General features: G+C 46.1%; 1 protein-coding gene across 1 annotated transcript in view; it reads right to left on the reverse strand.

Moving 5' to 3' along the window:
• LDLRAD4 (low density lipoprotein receptor class A domain containing 4) overlaps positions 1-23,221 on the reverse strand; it is a 169,527-nt gene that overhangs the window by 31,193 nt on the left and 115,113 nt on the right. Inside the window, 1 exon segment of the mRNA XM_043443878.1 lies at positions 22,816-22,956. Within this exon segment, the coding sequence (XP_043299813.1) occupies positions 22,816-22,956 (141 nt within the window).

The raw sequence follows: 23,221 nt of genomic DNA on the forward strand, positions 1-23,221 counted from the left end.
TTTTGATTTCAAGTCTCAACATTTAAGAAATACATTTCATAAGATGATAGCTACCATGGTGATTCCTCTAATGGATCTGGGCACAGCAAACTGAAAGCCTTCTTGAAGAGATTCACACTCCAGATGCCATTAAGAATACTCATGAACCATGAAAAGAGCTCAAAAGACCAACATTAATAGGAGTTTGAAAGAAGTTGCTTCCAACCTTCATGGATGACTTTGACAGGTTCAAGATTTCAATGGAGAAAGTTAACTGCAGATGTGGTAAGGTTCAGTGCATGAGCTCTGAATGAGTGTCACCATGCTACGTGCCTCTGGACAGATTTCCTGCACTAGAGTCAGGATAGTCCTCGGGATGATGAAGAGCACTCCCACAAACACCTCCTCCACTCATCAGGTTCCTCAGCTGTGGTGTTTAATCGCTGGCAGAAATGGTTTATCCTCTCATGTATTTCTTGAAAAATCTTAATTATCTCATTTACTCAGAAATAGTGCTCAACAATTTAACTACAAGCACACGATCTTAAGGAGCTGTAAAGTGTGCATCTATTTCTTTGAAATTTTCAAAATTCCAAATTTTATGACCTGAGGAAACGTAAGTGGGTGGTGCCCTAAGGAAAGGATAAAACTGCAACAGCTACACTGACTGAGGCCCATTTCAAAAGGACCAACAAGACTCATTATTTGGGTGATGTCACCCAAATAACTGTATCAGTTCATGTCCAGTTAAAAGCCCCCAAATCTTTCAGCTTTTCAAACACAGAACCTGAAGAACAGCTACAAGATATGGCCTCTAATACCAACTTGGGTTGTCCCCTGAGATGTAAGATCTGCAAACTGGGAGGTTTTACACACCCCTGACACGGGACACAATCAAGGCCGGTTTACAAGTGCAAAAACAGAAGCACAGACACTCTCCTAAGGTCACAGTGGTCATGTGGAAACACAGGACTAGAATCATGGTTTTCCTTTATTCCACACATACTTGAAGGATGTGACAAAAGAGCCGGTTACAGCACCAAACAGCTCATGGATCACCTGCGGACTCTTCGTGGTAATTTCGACTCCAGCTCTGCATTCCAGGTCCTATGTCTCATCAACCACATCAATAGGAGCTGCTGCATCCTGAACATTGATACTGATATTGGAGTCTTTAAAAATTATTCTCACGATAAAAGTCAAGAATGAAAACAGAGGCTTGATCGCATGAAGACCCTTTCACAGACAAGCTAAGATAAACTGTCTGATTTCTCGTCTTGTGGAAAAAAGATTAAATTCAAAACTCATGGACGAGGAGAAAATTTTTCTGTTTTAAAAATCCTATCACTTCAGTGACCTACTCAGACTGCTGGGTCATGTGAAATGCACCTGCTCAGGGGTCCCTGGAAGAGGAGTGAGCCCCACTTCTTCCTGCCAGCCTGGAGATACTAAAAGATGCCAGCTCTCTGGGGGCTAGCGAAGCAGAGTCCTGGCCCAGGAAGCAAGAGCCCAACTCCTTTGGGTTCTGAGATGGTGCTGTGTTACCTATCACTCCAAACACCTGCCCAAAAGCCACAGAGGGAAAACCAGTGATCTGAGTTCTTCCTGCAGTTGCCTTGCCTACAAAGCAAAGGGGCACTCTTGCCATTACCTCACCCACTGCGGGTTTCAAATCCTTGAAAATCTTCCCTGACTCCTCTATTTGAACAACATAATTTTGGAAAGAAAAAATAAAAGCAAACCAGGAACTGAGGAGTTCTACTCTTTCTGCTTCCCTGGTAGCTCAGATGGTAAAGAGTCTGTCTGCAATGTGGGAGACTAGGATTCGATCCCTGGGTCAGGAAGATCACCTGGAAAAGGAAATGCCAACCCACTCCAGTATTCTTGTCTGCAGAATCCCATGGATGAAGGAGCCTGGTGGGCTCACAAAGAGTTGGACATGACTGAGCAACTAACACAACACTTTCACTCTTTCTGCTAACACTTAAGCTAAAATCTAGAAAGTGCCAAGCAGACAGAGAGACCAATCAAGGGGATCCTTGGTTTTAACACCCAACCCAGTCTATTCTGAATGGCAGACTGGGCATTTCACAGGCAGAAGCTGATGCACTGCCCTGGTCTGAGGGTGCTAGGGCTCTGTCCAGATGCAGCAGTAATCTCGAAAACCACGTGAATATCTTGGAGCTTGAAGAGGCCTAACTAACCAGCTCCTGAGACAAGGAATTTGAAGCCAGGAAAAGGAATGATTTGGCCAAGGTCACTGAAGAAGTAAATTGTGTAGCTTCTACGAGAATTCAGTTTCCCCACTCTCAAGTAGTGTGACCTTGGTATCCAGACTTTGAAGAAATAATCCAGACTCTGAAGAAATCCAGACTTTGTACATATATACATATATGCATATATATATATATAGATGTGTTTATACATATGTGTATATTCACACACAAACATGATATGCACACACATATATTTATAAATTCTCAAGAGACTAACATGCTCATTGCAGTTTTAGTGGACTGGGTCGCAGTACACTATGTAATTAACAGTTCATAAAAACTACTCGGCTGGAGCATCCAGACATTCTCCATGAATGCTGTTTCAAGGCAGGTGCCATTCCCAGGTCCCTGCTGTTCCTTCATTCCTTCACAGGTCAGGGGGTGAGTCCCAGAAGCAAGCGGCAATGCTTCAGAGTCCTGTTACGAAGCAGATGTTGTTCTAATTGGGCTGGAAAAACAGTTTGTGATTAGTCAACAATTATTTATTGAGGAAAAATCATAGTAAGGATTCTCTCTTTCTTTCAAGAGACCTTTAGAGTCACTAATGACAGGGGATCACAGTCAAGACTCAAGTGTTCCTTTCATCCACAGTAATAACCCTCAGTGGCCTTGGCAACCATGGAGGCGATCACATTCTCCAGCAGCAGCACCTCTGACCTGCTTCAACAGCCCGCCCTGCTGGCCAGAGCAGCCAGGGAGGATGGAGAAGCAGGGCCACAGATAGGCCCCATCCTGGGCTGGTCTTCCAGGAGTCTTCCTCCTCGTGAGGACTCACTGCTTCTTGTTTTCTCCTGCCAGAGAGATGCCTCTGGAAGGGATGCTTGAGTGCAGCCCATTGACACGGTACAGTCCTGCTCCATCCTCCCTGGTCTATTTTGGTACAAGGGTAAGAATTCCAAACATCTTGGATAACAAACAAGTGTGTGTGACGTGCAGACAAATTTGGCAGTGGTTGCTTAGGAACTGCAACATTGCAGTCAAGAGGCGATCTCCCTAAGTAGCCCACGCCACCTCTTAAAGAGACAATCAAAGTTCGCAAAAACCATTCATTATATTTCAATAATGAAATTTGTTATACCTTGAAAAATGATTAAATTTTTTGTCTTAAAACTTTTTTAGAAATTCAAATAAATGTGGAAATGATGAGACCGGTTGTTAAGAATCTGGATGCACTGGTGTCCAGTGTACAGGCTCTTCAGTGATTCAAGGACAAGGAAGATGATGATGATGGAAGTGCTGCCTGACATTTACAGAGTGAGGACTTCACACCAGACACTAAGACAAGTGTTACCTCTAAACTCACTTCTTAACTACTTCTTGCCTCCCTATTAAAACCTTATCTAAAGGAAACCACCATTAGGTACCAGTTTTGGAGAAGGTCAACTTTAGATGAGGATCTTTTTCAAAACGCAGGTAAAGTCTAGCATTTGCCATTTTCTTAGGCCTGATAACTGGTCTGGAATACCCATCATTTTCATGGATTGGTTTTCATCGCAATATGTTGATAATACCTATATTTTATACAGCATCAGTCACCCCTTAAAGGTTGGCTCTCTTTGAATAACGGGAAGAGAGTAACTTTACAGTGAAGAGAGCTGACTGACACACGTGACCTCAGTCAGGGTGAGGGTCCCATAAACAGGCATAAATCACATCAACAGTATCACCCTTCATCTATTACAAAGGCTAGGATTCAGCAACAGTCAATCCCCCATCATGGAATTTTCCAAATATATTTCAACTTTTCCCACTGGCATGTCTTTCTTTAACAGCTGAAATTCCTTTCTCCCCAAAGGCATCTCACACCTCTGGAAACCTCCTGACACTGAAGACCAAGCCTCCAGGAAACTGGCTCCATGGAGCCATCCTTGCTCTCAGTTACAAGTCCCTACATGGCCATCTGATCTGGGCCTGTAACTCCTCTTATGAAAAGCTCATCTGTTCAGGCAAAGCCAAGCACCATGCCCACCTCTCCCAGAGCATCCTCGTTACCCCTGTCCTCTGTATTTCACACGACTCAAGAGATGTACAGCACAAGTAACCACAAGCTTATCTGGACAGCAAAGTTCTTGAGAGCAGAGTTTATACCTATCTCATTTCTGCCAGTTCAGACACACTCACTTCAGCGAGGCCCACATGTGAAAAGAATGAGGACCCACCATAAGAAGGAAAATGCTGCTCACTAAAAATGTTCCCTGACTGCCCAGAAATGATAGCCAGTAGTCTCAGAAACTCAGAGTGACAATAAATAACTCATACTTAAATCCAGCTTCCGGACATGATGAATGATAAAAAAAACAACGTCCATTAATGCTAAAGAAAAACAGGTGTTTTTACCCTATTTGTGGTAATTTATGCAAATTGTCACTCTCAGAAACTGGCCAGGTAGGGCAGGAATGCTTTCCAAAATGACCATCAGCCTCAAGCCAGATGAGTAATAAATCTAATGCTCAACACAGACTTATGTTCTCTCTAAAATTACGAAGTCACAAGGAAGACACTGATGAACCTACCAAAATGGAAGAGACTAATCCACACAGAAAAAACTACTTACCCACCTTCTTAGTAAACAATACAACTGTCAAACAAGCTCTGAGTCATCATCTAAGTCTTGATTCACTCCATCTATAAAGTAAGATAATATATATACCCTATAAGCTCCTCTCTCAACTTGTAATTCTGTGTCTTTGTATGAAGACAGTTAGTTTCTCTGAGGCATGCCTGGCTTGCTTATTAGGACAGACCAAGTAATTTTTCAACTCAAATACGACTTATTTACATTTCTTTGTGTCCTAAGGTAACAACTGCTATTCACCTTACTGAGACATACAACAAAATTTAGATACTTAAGGCTGCTATCTTCCAATCCACTTCAAATGCAAACAGCAACCCCAAAATCAGCTATTTATCTAATATTTCATCTCTCAGGTAAGAAAAGACCAAGACATTTCATCACAAGTAATCTAGCAGAACAATTTAAAAACACAGAAGAGGAGCAGAGGAGATGAGGAGGAGATGAAGATGATATGGAGGAGAAGGAGAAGAGGAGGTGAGGAGGAGAAGGAGATGAGGCTGCGGTGGCGGGTCACAGCAGATCCCATCATAGCTGCTCTGGATGCTATGCTGAGCTCAGAAAGGCAGCAAGACTCAACTGAGGTCAACCTTCCTCTTATGGATTGTAATTCAAAGAAAAATACCCTGCAGTCCACAGTGTATTTGTATTTGCTTTCTTACATAATGTCCCCTTTCTGTTCTAGTACCTCACCCAGGACACCACATTACATGCAGTCACGCATCTCCTTAGGTTCCCTGCTGTGAGAGTTTCTCAGACTTCCTTGTTTTTCATGACCTTGGCGGTCTTGAGGAGGGATGGTCAGGCATTTTGTTGAATTCCCCTTGACTGGGATTTGTCTGCTTTTTCCCCATGTGATGAGATTGCAGGTCTGGGTCTGGGGGAGGAAGACCACAAAGGCCCAGCATCATGTCTGTCACATATCAGGAGTGTTCTCTGCAGGGCTCCCCGTTGCCGGAGGAGCATGTCTTGTCTCACAACTTCAAAGACTTTAAAGAATGATACTCTTCAACTATGTCTGCAAACTGCCCTCTTAACACAGAAATAAACTACTGATTTAAATCTTAAAAGGAGTCCTTTCTTGGAAAGTAATTATTTGCATGATTTGAAGTTTAAATTCTTGTCTCACATCTTCAGGGCTTCCCTGATAGCTCAGCTGGTGAAGAAACCACCTGCAATGCAGCAGACCCCAGTTTGATTCCTGGGTTAGGCTACCCACTCCAGTATTCTGGCCTGGGTATAGTCCATGGGGTCGCAGAGTTGGACACAACTGAGAGACTTTCACTTTTTCTCACATCTTCAGATGCTTTTCTGTCACTAGACACCCAAATTAAGTACCGTGAACCCAGCAATGATCAAAATGTCCTAGTGCCTTTGTGTGTACACAAGGTCATAAACACTTCAGTGGACAAATATTTTCAATGTGCACAAAACAGGAAACCTTAATTTGTGGACAAAAATACTGATGCTGCTAAATGATACTGAACAAATCACCAACTATGAATCTTTACTTCCATCTATTTCCCATTCATAAACAATTTTAACACTGTTTCAGGTCTACAAATATTTAGACTCAACTAGAACAGCACATTTACTAAAAATATGTAATAACAAAATACTAACCTTTTATCATTTTTCAATCCTTTCCTAAGAATATTTTAAAAATGGGGGAAGTCCTAACTGACCCACATGATAAAGTAAATAAAAAAGAGACTTTTACGATGGTTCAGTGGCTAAAAATCTGCCTTGCAATGCACGGGACATGAGCTCAATGCCTGAACAGGGAACTAAGATCCCACAGGCCATGGACCCATTAACAATTCTGTTTCCTTTGCTCAGACACATAAAAACACAATTAGGTATCAATGTTTGCTATTCAACGCAAATGCCTCTGTGAGTAAAATAAATTTAACAGAAATATTGATCTTTCTGAATCTTACTCACAAAACCTCCTGCCCTTCAGTGCCCCAAACTCCAACTTCTTACTATAAACATTTAACAAAATCAGCAGGTCATTAAAAACTGCCAGCAGGAAACTTAGTCTTTAAATGCTTGCATGGTGCCTCCCTCTACACCTCAAGGCAAACGTTTCCCCTCTCAACTCAGCTTTTCTGAGGCACCACTGTGCTGTCCCAACCAGGCATCTCCCAAAGGTGACGGCCTCAGGAGCCCATTACAATGACAGTCAAATTCGATTAGGTAGCTGCCTACTCTGGGGACATGCAGGAAGTTGCTCTAGCCTGGGGCGTGGGGCCCGGCGGGGGGCGGGGAGGGGGGCGGGGGGGGGCGGGGGGGGGTGGCTACAGCAGAGGCAGCGCTCAGTACTCTGTCCAGGATGCCACCCAGGACTTAGCATGGACCCACTGCTGGACAGTGATGGATTTTCCAACAAGCCTAAGTAAGACCCTGCTCTTGCACTCAAGCAGCTTATGCAGGAAGTTAATTTTTCAAATAGTTCTAGCTTTCAAATAAGACCAGAATCTGCAATTCCAACTTTAAGGTATAAAGCACACTGCGTTTTAAATGGATGCCAGTCAAGTAAATAACAAAATCCTACATACTTCCTTCCTTTTTACCTCAGAGGATGATTTAACTGAAGCTAAGTCAGTACAGAAAGGAGATTAATCAAGGGAGACATGGTAGCTGAGAGATGTCTATGTGTGCTGTCATCATCTTGCAATCTTACCAGCACCAGCACATTTCAAGATAACAAAAACAGTCACAAAAGTGCACAGCTATACTCACCAACCAGAATTTCAAATGAAACCATTCAAAGTGGCATAAATTCAAGAGAAGGGGATGCCCGCATCAAGAGAAATGGAGTCCCAGCTCCTTCCATGCTCCTTTCCTGGGGTTTCTAATCCTGGGACCCACCAGCACGCAGCCCTGCACTCCCTCTGCCCCTCTGCAGGTCAGGTGAGCAGTGGGGTGGGCCAGCCCTCAACAGCCCCAGACCAGGCCCCTACAGGTGGCATAGAGGGTTAGCATTTTTGCTCCAGATGCCAATTTGTTGTTTAGTCACTTCAGAATTCCCTTATAGATTAGCTGGTAAGGGATCCACCTGCAATGCAGGAGACCTGGGTTTGATTCCTGGGTTGGGAAGATCCCCTCAAGAAGGGAAAGGCTACCCACTCCAGTATTCTAGCCTGGAGAATTCCTTGGACTGTAGCATGCCAGGCTCCTCTGTCCATGGAAATCTCCAGGCAAGAATTCTGGAGTGGACTGACATTTCATTCTCCAGGGGATTTTCCCAACCGAAGGATTGAACCTATGTCTCCTGCATTATGAGGCAGATTCTTTACCAGCTGAGATACCAGGGAAGCCTGAGTTTACTTAACATCGACTCAATTTTATATACAGATTCACTTGGCTTCCCAGGTGCTGCAAGTGGCAAAGAATCCTCCTGCCAATGCAGGATACACAGGAGACTAGGGTTTGGTCCCTAGATTGGAAAGAACCCCTGAAGAAGGAAATGGCAACCCACTCCAGTATTTCTTGCCTGGAAAATCCCATGGACAGAGGAGCCTGGCAGAGTCCATGGGGTCACAAACTAAACAAAGAATTACAGAATCCTCAGTTTCTTGGCCCCAGTCTCTTACCAGTTTTTCTTGAACTTACATCTTTTCCCAAAAAACAAAAACAAAAACAAATACAGATAAATCAAAAAGATCTGGTGCAAAAACTTAAAAAATCAAACCAAAGCAAAAACCAACCCTGTTTTACATAACCTCCACTGGCAGCTGGTCATTTCATTTTATTTCCTTGTTCCTGGGCCAGGTTTAGGGTTAAAACTCATCTGCTCAGTGACAGTCTCTGTGGTCAAGGGCAAAGGCAGTAATCTTCTGGGGAAGTTTCCAGAGTGTTCAGTGGACAGGGTGGCTTCTCAACCCTCATCAGAGAGACTTCTATGTTTGTCTCTCTGCCTACCTTTCCTCCCTTTAAAGGAGCCAACTGACATGTAACTAAAAAGGATAAGGACCCAGATGCCCGACCCCTCCATGGAGAGTGTGAGCAGTGTGGCTCGAAAGACCCGTGAGAAGGGATCTGACTCCAGCCTCCACCACTGGAGGTGCTGCTAGAGCATTTCTGCTCTTCTTCAAGAAAGATTATAAAACTTCTAGGCCTCTTTCTTCAAGTCCTCCCTATTTCAAGGTATTTTTCCCTCCAAACTACAAGGGAAAATAAGCAAACCTTCTCATTTATTTAGATTAAACAAGTAAATAACATTCTTCTTTATTAAAAAAAAAAAAAGGTAAAATTTCTGTTTACAGGAGGATTTAACTATGAGCTGCATTAAAAATTTAACCAGCTTTCTGAAAATAAGTTTGACACATGTGGAGCATCATCAGGAAACCCAATTACCAAACATCCCCAGACCTGCAGTGAGGCAATCACCCTATGATTTTAAAAAGCACTGATATATTCATGCGGACACTACATTAGGAAGAAAAGAGAGTTATAGGAAAGCGCAGGTAAGAACTGCCTTGAAATAAGCACCCGTAAAATGTGAAGAAGGCAGCAAAGTGTAAAACCACGAGGCGTTTCAGTGGCAGAAACCAGAAGGAAATGACTGGTTCTGACAACCCACAGGAAGCAAGGAAGGCGGGCCACACGAGAGTCAGGAGATGCACCGGAAGCTCTTACAGGGAACTATACACAAACAGGAATGCAGCAACCCCATGCACCATTCAAATCAAATGAATTTTAAATAATCTTGCATTTTAAAGAACTGTTGCATAGTTTTCACAACATCATTGTGCTTTGCCTCTTAAGAGTCAAGAGAGATGAGCACATTTCCTCAGGCCTCCCTCAGTTCAGGGAAAGATACAAGATGTTCAAGAGAAAAATGGAGAAGTCCTTTTAATTCCCAACATGGAACATCACTCACCTACTGAGGTGAGTCATTAAACTGAATTTTTTAAAAAAGCCCACTTCTTTCTCCCTCCTTCCAGCTATAGACATAGACACTTTCAAACCTTTATCACATAAATTCAGACATACTGAATGCTACTCCATGGTAAGGATTATAGCACAATAACAAATCATCAACAGTCCCGGGTAACTGGGGTACCACTCATAAATAAAGTCAATATTCGAACTAAACCCAGATTCGTAAAACCTTGCTAGGCATAGAGGGGAAATGCTCTGATTTTGTTGCAGGAAGGGAAACTCCTTCCAGGGCCTGAAAGTGGGCTCTTGTCTAACATTGGAAATGAACTGCCCAAGGAGACACACGCTGACAAAGCAAGAGATTTTATTGGGAAGGGGCATCCGGGCAGAGAGCAGTAGGGTAAGGAAATCCAGGAGGACTGCTCCGCCACATGGCTTGCACTCTCAGATTTTGTGGTGATAGGATTAGTTTCCGGGTTGTCTTTGGCCAATCATTCTGACTCAGGGTCCTTCCTGGTGGCACACGCACCACTCAGCCAAGATGGATGCCGGTGAGAAGGATTCTGAGAGGTGGTCAGACACGTGGTGTCTCCTTTTGACATTTCCCAAACTCTTCTGGTTGGTGGTGGCTTATTAGTTCCAAGTTCCTTACCAGGACCTCCTGTCAGAAAGTAACTCCTGCAAATGGTTACTATGGTGCCTGGCCAGGGTGGGTGGTTTCAGTCAGTGTGCGCCCCGCGCCCCCCCCCCCCAAAATGTGAAAAATTAAGATCATAAGCTATATGTAAATCCTTAATTCCTTCTACTTTCTTTCCCATTAAGCCTTTTTCCTTGAGATGTTCTACAATCCCCAAATCTACTAGTCTCAATGTTGTTTTATCCTCCCTTCTTACTTTTTCAAAGAAATCATGGAAAGTTAAGCAATGACATGTTTGACAATAGTTGGAGACCAAAAATATATCCAAGTGGACTGATGGATTATCAGTCTGAAATAACAACTTTGGTAAGAAAAATATCCCCTCTCTGCAGATTAATGTACATAATTCAGTCAGAGGATCTTCAGGCTGACACTACACTTGAGCCCGTAACTACAACAAAGAATGTCAGAGAGGACCTGTTCACCAGCTTATCCCTGAACCCCCAACACATAGCAGGTGCTCAGAAAATATGGATGAATTAATAGCTGTTATTAACCAAAACCAAGAAAAGCATGATGCACACTAATTTGGCCAAGTGAAGCTCATTTCTATTTCACTGTTTTGTTTTGCTTTCCAGCCAACAGACTTGACAGGGGGTCTCAGAGCTCCTGATCAAGGACTCCTTCTGCTGTCCCCACACTGGATGGGTTCCACTGGCCCTCGCCTAGGGCCAAGCGTGCCCTGCCTGGTAAGAACCCAGGAACAAAGAGGGCTTCGCTGAGTCACTAAGAAGCCAGGATGTTCACAAGTACTCCTGCTATTAAAGTTGTTACACCAATGAACATGCCTCTGCCCTGCTTCTGCCAAGCCTGCCGGCAGCCAAGTCTTCTCCATGAACATAAAACCACTCTCCAAGTGATAAGCATCAAAATCTGGGGTGAGATCAGCCCAGTTTACCAAGGTCATCTGGTTGCTTGACCACTGCATTCCTTGGACAAATGTCCTTATTCCACTCCCATCCACCTGCCTCCTTCACAATTCTTCAGCCCTGAACATTAACATTCAGTGGCATTGGTAACATTTCTCTATGACCAGTGAAGTTTACGGGAGTATGTTTTCCTGGGGACCCTGAAATTACTGAAACTCCAAAACTAAAACCAAAAGCACCCTGGGATTCAATGCTGGGTTTTTATGAAATTGGGCTCATTCAAAGAAGTAAAGCTATCTGCCCCCAATAAAGAAGTTGGCTATGGCTTTGGGCTGACATCACATCACCACCCCATTCCACTGTGGGTAAGCCTCCCCTGAATGATGTAGACAAGGACCGGCAAGGACTTCCAGCCAGTACCCAGCCCCCAGCACCACAGGACACACACACAGTGATTTCTTAGGTGGAATTCAGTCTTCAGGGCCATCAAGTGCAGACACGCTGTTAAGCACAGTATCATCTACACGGTATGAAACTGGTCTGGTGTTGAGACTTTCTACCTTTTGTGGATAATGTTCCATCTTGAGGGGCTGCCTGGTGGTGGCACCAGAGGCCCATTTGTTCTGCATCACAGCAAGGCTACCAAATAAGCTGATCCTGGGAGCAAGGATTAGCCTGGTACAGCCAGTGCTCAAGAACAGATTAGACAGGAAAACGGAAGCACTTCTTACTTTAAACCAACTGATAACTAAGTCACTCAGTAGTAACAGCACAAAACCTAAACAACATGAAACTGAGAGTCAAGATCTAAGGAAAATAAAGGGTGACTTGGTCTGAGCAGTAGACAGACAGCATGGTTCTCCACAACCTGTATGGAAACTTATGGAAGAATATTTGGTACTTTAAGTGACAACTCAAAGCCTTCCCAGTACTTTCAACTCAAAGACTTTACTTTCCAGCCCAGGTTTGTCTCCTGTGCTGACCCAGAACTTCTACCCTCTATGTAGTACTAATTTCAAAGAGATCTGAGGCCAGTGGAATAGATGGTTTCAAGTATGTTTTCTTAGGTTAGAAGCATCAAAAACCACATTTTTAGTATAATTTCAAATGTTTCAAAATATTATTTTAGTTGCTATTAATCTTGAACTAAAACATCCTTTACTGTGGAACATCCCCTTGTACTTATCATGAATTAAAACAAACCACAACAAAACAAGAAACCTGTTTCATTCACCAGTTCCTGACTTTTAACAAGAGGGGCATGTGTGCCTGTGTGTGGGGACATTTGCACACACACATGCACAGAGGTACCTCACTTTTCCTCCTGATAATTCTGACCTTTCAGGTTTCTGTGTGTATTAATACTTGCCCACCTGGCTGGCAAACCTTTTCACAATGTGCCCTTCAAGATTAAAAAAAACAAACACAAAAACCCAGCAATTTGAAAATAGACAATGACAACCCTATGGAGAGCTAAAGAAACAAAGAAAGGAACTAAGGGCAAGACCCAGACAGACAGACAGACAGACACACTCAAAGAAATCACTTCCCACCAGGGTCTGGGCTATGCAGCCAATCAGGCAGGTACACGAGCTCTTCACTCTGCAGACTTGCTTAGCACTGAAGTCGGCTGTCTGCCCAGGAGAGTGAGGTAATGTCTAGGTTTAATGCCAAAATCTCTCTCACTGGCAGGACATATCGGGTAAATATTTCTACTGCAGGAGACCACATTCATTCGCGCTGCTGCCAGTTTTATTGTTGTTATGCTCATTAATATTTACACTTAGTCCATCGTACCTGGTTAAGGCTGAAGATGGGAAAGTCAGGGTTTCGCTGAAACCATGTTACCAGGTTTGGGAGAAAGAGAGTCCATCTCTCGCCCCGCTCCCCACCCCTCCTCCCTGAACCATGAGGGCAGCAGCACTGGCCTCCTGCGCCCCTTCACATATCCCGGGTCACACACAGACCGCCGCTATCAGCCTGTCCTGGTGGCTGTAAATCTGTAAACTGCTGGGGTTTCCTCCATGCCATCCTCTCACCAAGAACAGGAAGGGGCCGTGAAGCCCACTTCAAGCTGCCTTGGCAGCTGTAGTATGTGGAAGCCTCGTAGACTGCCAGGGGCAGGCAGAGGGCTCGCCCCAGCTGGGGCAGCTCTCACTACCCATCTACCCATCTTCTGATGTGCTTTCACACATTCCTTTCAAAAATTTTTTAAACATATTTGTGATAATCATCACAGCAATAAGACTCTTTTCAAAATCTGTTGAAAAGCCAATCCCTCCCCACCACTGCTATGTCTCCTTAGGCAGCTGCAAGTTCACCTAAAGCCCACCTGCTCCATGGACAAGGCTGGTCCTTCCAGGGGCTACCCCTCCATAATGTTCCCCTGCCTGTAAAACAGGCTCAGGGCTGGTGCTCGCTAGCACTTGCTCACATTAATTGCCTCGTCTCACAGCCTCACTTGCCTCCTCAAAAATCTTCAATAGGGCTTCCTGGTGGTCCAGTGGTTAAGAGTCTGCCTGCCAGTGCAGGGGACACCAGTTCGATCCCTGGTCTGGGAAGATTCCACATGTCTTTGGGCAACTAAGACCATGTGCCTCAATTACTGAACCTGCACTCGAGAGCCTGGGAGCCACAACTACTGAGCCCATGCTCCATAACAAGAGAAGCCACTGCAGTGAGAAGCCCGCACATCACAACTAGAGAAAGACCTTGCTGCAAAGAAGACCTGGTGAAGCCAAAAATCAAATAAATAAATAAATTTTTTTAAAAAGTCTTCAATGAGTTCCTTCAGAAAAGAGAATAAAAACTGTTTGGCCTTACATCCTGATTTTCTAGAATCTGACCCCAATTTACCTCTCCAGTAATGTTCCTTAAAATTAGCCTTTATCTCCAAGTAAGCTGGCTTTTTGTGACCAATTCCCAATTCCCCCACCTGTCAGGCTGCTTGGGAAAAACAGTTCTCCAAGACATCCCCATCCCAACAACAGGGTCTGCCCTGGGCACCACCCACCGGTGCTGTCCCACACCCAGCCCTGGAGAAACTGCCATACCTTGAGGATCTTCTCAAGGCCAGTGGGTTAGCATTAGATGGAGACCATACTGCACCCCCACACCCACACCACCTTCCCTGCATACGCTGCATCCTATACTCCTCACAAACCCAACACTCACAGAAATACTCTCCACAAAATAGCCCCAAAGGGTGTGCTATTACTCAGGACACCATTTTCTACAGGTAACCACCCAAACACATTTTCTCTACAGCACTCTCCAGCTCCCTGTCCTGTTCTTTTCAACAGTCTGAACATGAATCATTTCTGGCACCTGGTTTTTCTGGGAGAAGCTAGCTGCACTGTCCACTGTCCCTGTCACTCAAGCTTAAAGGTCCTGACATGAGAGCAAACACCAAACCACAAGGGCCTAAAGAGGCAGCCACCATGGCTTCTGCAGCCTCATGGGGCTGAAGGTGCCCCAGGATGTCTTCTAAGGTCAGACTGGCCTTTGAGAACTTAGATTCAGGCCAGTCCCCTCCCCAAGGAGCAGACTTGGCATTTCTATCTCCCAAGCACATGTAACAGGAAAGGGTTGCATTTTCTTGGTTGTCCTGTGGAAACTATGTCAAATTCAAGAAGGGACATCACTGTCTCGGCCTCGCTCAGCCACACCCACCTCCAGCCACATGGAGAGCCGCTTGCTTCCAGTCCAGATGGCAGGAGAGCCTGCCAGTCTGAGCGCCTTCCCAGGAACAGTACCTGTGTCTCCCCCACCTCCCTGCAACGTGTGCTTCCCCCCTTCTTGGGGATCTAAGGAGAAAAGGCTCAGAGGTTTAGATCAAGTTCCTTTTTCTCCCATTTTTTAGAATAAGTGAGTAAAGGAAGCACAGAAACTACAGTGAAGATGGAGAGATGAAGAAAGGAAGCAACACGCCCTGGCACCCCTTCAGAACAGGTGTTGCCTACCTGAGGCAGGGCCTCTCCCCAGGGAGGGGGCCACACCCCCATCCCAGCCCATCCCCCCAGGAAATCCCAGGGGGGCTGACTCAGGTACCCCACATCTGCTGATGTGGACAGAACCACTGTGTTGGGGTTCACCCTCCAGACGTCCAGGCTGTGGTCAGCTGGCATCGCTCCCTTCAGCTTGCCCAAAGTGGGGAGATTCACACTCTCCATGGAGCTGACAGGACATAGGCAAGAGGTTCAGGGAAAGACAAGACTTTCTGAGAGACAGCTGTGCCTTGGGGACGCCTAGGAAGATCTTCTGAGAGCAGCTCTGGGAGGCCAGCCCACTCACTGCCTGGAGCTCCGATTCCTCCTTCTCCAGGGATCCTGTGCTAAAAGATGTTTTCATTTCTGATCTTTTCCTTTCCAGGCAGGAAGATGCACAAACCATCTAGTTTCCCCTCTATTGTTCACTCTCAGGACATAAGAAGAACAGATGAAGGAGCGAAAAAACAATTATTGCTAAATTTAGGTTGCTGGAAGATTTTTTCCAAATTAAAAGCCTTCCCGGGTGTCTGCACTGAGATGTAACTATTAATGAAAGAGCCCAGGTGACTGACTCTGGGGTCAGGCCCACAGGGTCACTGCATCTCTGCAGGACAGGACACACGCTGTGATGACTGAATTTCAGATTTCTGCAATTCCTCAAAGAGGGCCCCTTCCAAGGTTTACGGCAGACCCTTCTGGGTAATTTTTTTGAGGCAAATATTGATGCATGGCTATAGACTTAAAGTCCAGCACCCGGGCCTCTCTCTCCCAGTGGAGCAGAGTGGGCTCCTGCTGTGATGCCCCATCCCACTCAACCACACTCAGACCACGTGTTTTCTGGGTAGAAACGCACTACTTCCATCCTGTAAGCCCCACACATGGCCCTGAGTGAAGTGACCCTCGGAAGGTGCCCGTGTCCCTGCGAGGCCAAGCGCACTCTCCTGAAGGCTCAACCTCCCTGCCTTTATCAGAGCTGCCATGACAAGATCTAGCTCTGCAAAGTGCTCAGAGATTCACAAAAAGAAAGCCAGACAGTTGAGTCTCTAAAACCTTCTATAATTAAGAGACTAAACTCTAGAAACCAACAGTCAGGGCAGACAGTGTCAACCGGAGCAGCATGGGGCTCAGCAACATACACGACCCACAGGTCCCGCACCTGCGGCCTGCTGTCCAGGGCCGGGTCTGTCTTGGGGCGGTTACACCGCATCCGGCGACAGAGGACAGCCCAAGTCCACAAGTGCCATCCTCTGCACCTCTCCCAGCTCAAACCCCTAACACCCATACTAGCCGAGTTTGCACAAAACTGACCTGGAAAAGAGAGCATCTTCTCTCCCCCACGGCACGCCCGCATCCCCCTCCCCCAGGAAGCCGGCGCGCATTGATTTCTGTCTGATTACACAGAGCCTGCCCTGACTTTCCCGTTACTCGAGCCGCCGTCTCGGTGCGTGTCCTCAGAGACCGGGCTCCGCAGGCAGGGCGTCTAGACAGTATTCATGACCCATCTGTCTGGCAGGCCCGCGGACGGCCGGCAACTCCATTAGGACTGCAGCCGCGTCTCCGCCTCCGCCCCTCCCCCGCCCGCTCTCCCCTTGCAAAGCAGGAATCTGACACTGAAAATTACTATCATTGTTGCAGTTCTCAAAATAGCACTGCCAGACTGTCATTAACATCCACGCTAGACTACTAAATATTTAAAGAAGTGGATAAATCTCATCTGAAGTGGGACAGCCCGCACACAGGAAAGCAGTAACAGAATCAAAACGTGAATCTTAAAAGGTTGTTTTCATCCAGTAAATTTAGTGTCACAGCAGGAAGAAAGGGTGCCTGGGTTTACTGAAACCCCTTCCTTTGCTCTCTGCCTTTGTTTACTTGTAAACGCAGAGTTGCCTTTCAAGACCTTACAAGATTTTAATTGATCAGAAATCCATCTGGAGAAACAGAGGCACAAACCAAAGGGGCAGGTGAAGGGGCCCTCTTGGCTGGGGAGTGGGGTAAGCCTGCCCTTCCCGACCCAATTTTCTTTAAATGCCATCTTGGGTCATTTACACAATCCAGGTAAGGGTTTTGCCATGGATTCTTTTTCCTTTAACTTGACACTGGGGTGGGCAGCCCTGTGAAAAGAACACACAGTGCTGCAAGGACAGCATGGCTCAAGGCCAGCGGCTTCTCCTACTGGCCTTGACTGAGGCAGGACCACCCCCAGCTTCCCTGCCTGGGGCAACAGGGCACTTTGGGAGACCTCCCACCCTCCCTGTGGAGGCCGCATCAATCTGACCACAGGGCGTCTGAAGGGGCATCAGGGGACCAGAGCTAACGGCCAGCGTCTGGCTAAGGGGCCCTGTGCACACAGCCAAGAGGGGTGAACAGTGGCAGAAATGCACACGTTCTGCTCACTGGATCCCACCAGATCAGTGTTCACATTCTCACCTCCTGACAAGAAAGGAGAGCGGAAAGGGGAATGGACTTCCTGCAGGACATGTAAACAGGACATAGCCGGGCAGAACTGAAGGACGGATTCAGCACTCCATCTCAACAAAACCATTGACCCTTGATATCTGAGGGCTCCTGGGTTCAGTTTTCAGAATCTATTTGAAAATCCAGGAGGAATCCAAGAATACTATTGTCTATGTATCAATCAAAAACTGCCACATAAACAACAGTCTTCCCTGGTGACTCCGACAGTTAAGAATCCACCTGCAATGTGGGAGATAGGGTTTATTCCCTGGGTGGAGAAGATCCCCTGGAGAAGGAAGTGGTAATCCACTCTAGTACTCTTGCCTAGAGAATCCCATGGACAGAGGCGCCTGGAGGGCTACTGTCCATCAGTCCGCAAAGAGTCGGACACAACTGAGCAAGTAACACACACACATACACACACAAACTAACAATTGATCGTGGGGCACTCACTTATATAGTCTTTCATAATAATGCATTGTTTGATCTTCACCCTACAAACCTTTAAAAACTGAAGTATAAATTCTTATTTTAAAAAATCATGAAAAAAAACAAATACCTAGAAGCTAAAACCAAAAAACCCACAGCCTGAGTTCAGTTTCTTGTTCCAATACGCAAGAGCTATGTGACCCTGAAAAAATTATTTAACCTATCTGGGCAATGTTTCCTAGGAAACCTTTGTAGATTTGCAGGTTTTGACATAAATGACAAGATGCATGTAAACAGCCAGCACTCAGCAAATGGCAGTTCTCTGCCCACCTCATCCCTAGCCTAAGAAGCCTGGATACAGGCCTTCAGGTAAACTCGCAAGACTAATTGCCAAAGAAACGGGGCTGCGTCTCCTCTAGTAAGTGAGAATGAGACTCAGGGAAAGCAGCAGTGAGGGAAGGCCCCACACCTGGCCATCAACATTTAAGACAAGGAGAGAGTAGGAGGAGGGCTCTCCCAACACCATGCCCTCCACAGCCCTGTTCCGCTACTCATCCTAGGCCCTCTGCTGAAAAGACAACAACTACTTAGAAAGACAAGACTGGGGCCACCAGCAAGAGTTTAAGGGGGCCGCCTGTCAGAAAGCAGGACTGTGTCCACATTACGTTTTCTGGCCGCTGGTAACTATACTATGGTTATGGATCAGAATGTCTTTTTCTTAGGAAATACACATTGAAGTACTGTCAGGTAAAGAGTGGGTGCAACTTCCTATGTGCCAGGCATTATTCTAACTGCTTTACCTGAACTATTTTAGTAAATCCTCAGAGCAATCCTCTGAGGGAGATACCAAAACTAGCATTGTCTTCATTTCAGAGAGGAGAAAATCAAGACATGAGGAGGGTGAGCAACTTGCCAAAAGCCACAACCAGTGAGGGGAGACTGAAGACTGCCAACTCAGGGCCTCACCCTGGACTCTATAGTTAAAACAAACTGCGGGGTTGTCCCCAGAAGCTAGTAACAGTATGAAGGCGGTGCCAGGGACATTCTGGTAGGAGGTGGAACCTGTGCTGGGAGACTGACCAGGTCACTGATGCGACAGGCAGCGTGTCTGCCTCATTTGGTCATGTTTCCTCTGGGGCCCATAGGAGTCAACCCTTCCTGAGCACCACAAGACTTGTCTCCCAGACTGGGGCACAGGGGGGAACAGCCTGGTGACAGGGAGGGAGCTAGTCCCTTTGAAAAAAAACTGAGAAAGGTGGAAAGAAGGACATCTAGCTCAGAATTTAATGTGCTGAATTTATCTTATTTGTTTGTTATTACCCTAAATGACCCTGGGCAAAAAAAACAGTTTCCTTCTGAAAAGTCCTGAAATTAACATCCTGGCTGAATCCAGGAACCTGATCAACCTCGGCTCATTTCACTTTGAGACTTCCAAGGCCACCAATCAAGACCCCAGTATGGGCTGAAGTGCCACCGCCCTTGACCAGGACCCCATCATTCACTGGAGGCAAGGCTGTCGCAGGGACCCTCAGTCCCCTACTCTGAGGTCTGAGGGGGACTGAGGAAAGCCTACCCTCACCAATGCCATCAAAGCACACAGCACTTTCCACACTCCTCAAATCCTGTTTCTCAGAAGCCCGGCTGTGGAGCATGCCCAGCTCCACAAGCTGTGGAACACAGGGGCTTCAAAGTGCAGGTTCACAGAGCCAGAGCCCAGTGCGCAGGGCCAGCATCGAGGGCAACAGGCAGGCCGTGCAGCTGGGGACCCGCAGGCCGTCTCTTCAGTGACAAGGGCAGAGGGATGGCGTGACCAGTTTGCCCTCTCCCTCCAGCCACCCTGCCATCCTTGGCCCTGACACCCGACTCGCCTCCGCCATGAAGCAACCATGACCAAGTCCTGGCAAAATGGTTCTCTGTGGACTCCTGGACCACAGTCACTGGGACCGCTCAGCCCAGTACCCTGTGTCCATGCTGAGTCATCTTTGCACAAGTCTTTCAGTTCCCCAATCTGTCTGTCGGCACCTTGCTAATGAAATCTGTTGTCCTTCATTCCCTAGAATGCTGGGTACAATGACCAAAGAAGGCACTTAATACATATACCTGTAAATATAATCATTTGTATTGTAAAATTTTATTTTTATAAATAATAATTTTATTTGTTTGATTTGTATTTGCAGTGCTCAGGAATACAATGTTTTGATAGAGGAAGACACGGAAAAGCTAACACTGAGACAGTATAGCCCTCTTCCTTGAAAAGATATACCAACCACTCTCCCTGCAAGATACTCAAAACAGTCCCACACCCACATGTGCAGAGCATGGGGCTCAGACCCAGGGACGTGCCTCGGTCCACTGGTCAACGAGGCAGAGGAGCAGGTGAGACACACAGTCTAGGTTCCAAAATCGTTTTCAGAAGGAAAAGTTTCTTAGAGCTGTTACTGTAAGGGCTTCTACTATCATTAGCACTGTTGCCTCACAAATGACAGTGACATTTTCTTTCTAACCTTGCTAAATTTTAGCAAATACAAAATGAGAGAGATAATCAAGACACCTGAGTCAGGGCACATGCCCACAGCCAACAACACAGGCAGAAAACCGATTCCACCGTGCTTGACCCTAAGTGCAATCCAAGAGTAGAACACGGCGAGTTTCCTCTATGCAGACACAAAGCAGATTGAGTAAGTTGACTCTTATGCTGGAGTAAGGAGAAAGCATGCTTTGTTCCCCTGGACTACACTGACTTAGAGACAAGAAGTCCTGTGATATTCCAAGTTCTGAAGGCGGAGAGGAAGTGGCACCCCCACAAGCAATCCCCCTAGGGACACTGCCCACCTGCTGCAGACACAGGCTGGTGGGGCCTACAGACTCCCTCCCCCAAGCCTCACTGTGCAGCTGAGGGTGGAAGCAGACACTCTCTGCTCTTGGCTACAGACCAAGGGGAGAATAGTGCACTGATCTGATACCAGATCACCCTTAGTACCACAAAGAACAGACCAGCCATGGCAAACCCAAATGTAACAAGCAGCCCAGCTGCCTGTGAGCGAAACCCTTCAGCAGGCAGCCCCCAGCAGGTCTTCCCCAAGGGGCAGAGGAGGTGGGAAATACCCAGCACCTCTGAGGATGAACTCGCCTTTGGACACCTGAGCCCATGCTTCAAGTGAAGGAAGCCCCGCCGTGCAGACAGAGAGCAGCAGGCACAAAGCAGGCAGCAAGATGATGATGCAGACCGCACTCTTCACGTGAACCCCCAGAGCAGCTGTACACGGCAGGAATCATTCCCATTTCATGGACAGAGACACTAAGCCTTAGGGGGTTCAGCTGCCTTCCTTAAGCAAGAGCTTGAACCCAGGTTCACATGAAGCCAGAGGCCTCATCCTGCCCTTTGTCGTTCTGTCTCCCGACTCTCCCATCTTCTTGAAAGACAGCATGTTGTCAACAACCTCCCATTTTGGCTACAAGGGAACAAGCCTAGTTACACCTGAACAGTAGGGACCAACAGTTTGCCAACAGGATCTTAAGATTCCTCTGTTGGGATACAAACTAATACAGCATATGTAAGACAGACAACAAGGTCCTCCTGTAGAGCACAGAGACCTGTATTCAATATCCTGTGATAAACCAACATGGAGAAGAGGAGGAAAAAGAAAATATATATATATAACTGAACCACTATCGTACAGCAGAAATTAAGACAACATTGTAACTCAACTATATTTCAAGTTAAAAAAGAGATTCTTCTCTTTGGACATATTCTCGGAGGTCTTAGGGCAATGCTGAGCAATTTACAGATGGAGGAAGCTTCACTTGGCTTCTAAACAAAACTAAAGAGTTCATATTTTTAAAATGAAAAGATATTTGGAAATCCTGCTTTAAACAGCAGGAAATATTGATGAGAAAGGGGGAGAGGCAGGGAGGAAGGGACCTGAAGCAGGGAGAAAAACCCCTGGCGAGGGTCAGTGCTATGAAGCATCCTTGACCTCGACACACTTCCTGAGGCTCAGGAAACAGGACACAATGAAACATATGACACAACAAGCCACTCTAAGAGTCACCCAGCCATATTTCCAGGTGCCTTCTCTCTCCTTCCTCTTCACAAAAGCCACAAGATCAGTCAATGAACTTCATACTTCGACTTCACCTTCTTCCAGCTCAAGAAATGCTCACAGCCTCAACCTGGGGCTTTACCCGAGAAACAACCCACTCCAGTACCAAACAGAAAAACACACAATTACAACCTTTTTAAACTCCCAACAAACTGTTTTTTCTATTTTCTTGTTTTAATTACATGCCTGAACACAGACTCTATATATCCTTCTTTATTTAAAATTATTTTAAAATAGTGACTTAAAATTACTTCAAAAAATTCTCTAAAACCAGTATGAAGAATACTAGGTCAATAATTATTTCTTGGGATCAGTCAGTGCTTCTCAGATACACAGCAGAAAGCCTCTCCCAAAACACAGGTCACTCAAAGTGGAAGGAACTTCTGACTCTCAGACACACCCTCTTTCTATCCTAAAAGAAAACATTGCCTTTGTGACAACACAAACCTCTTCTTTTAACCAGAAACAACATATTTTGCACATCCCAGGGTCAGGGCCGCCTACCATTTGCAAACACACCACAGCAGAATGACGCAAGGTGGGTAGGAAGGACTTACAGCTGAAGATGCCAGGAGGTGGGTGCTCGGTCACCAGGAGACAGTTTTCTTCGTCACTGTTGTCCCCACAGTCGTTCTGCTGGTTACAGACCAGGGAACCCAGATACAAGCACTGCCCACTGGTGCAGGTGAATTTGCACTCTGAAAAATCACAAAACAAAGCATGTGGTTATCAATGCCAGCCTGAGGCTCCCCAGCTGCCACTTCTGCTCCCCCATCTGTATGCTGTGATGGTCTGGAACCCATCTACCTAGAGAACCCAGGGAACTGAGCTCAGACAGGGCCCAGGAGCACCCAGGCCTGCTGGACCTCACTCACCCCCTACCTCTGACCCACAAAATAATAGCACAGGTGCTTTCTTTACACAACATGCCCAGCAAAAGTCACAGTTATGGAGCTCTTTGCT

Source organism: Cervus canadensis, chromosome 23, assembly GCF_019320065.1.
Source record: "Cervus canadensis isolate Bull #8, Minnesota chromosome 23, ASM1932006v1, whole genome shotgun sequence".
Lineage (NCBI taxonomy): Eukaryota > Metazoa > Chordata > Mammalia > Artiodactyla > Cervidae > Cervus > Cervus canadensis.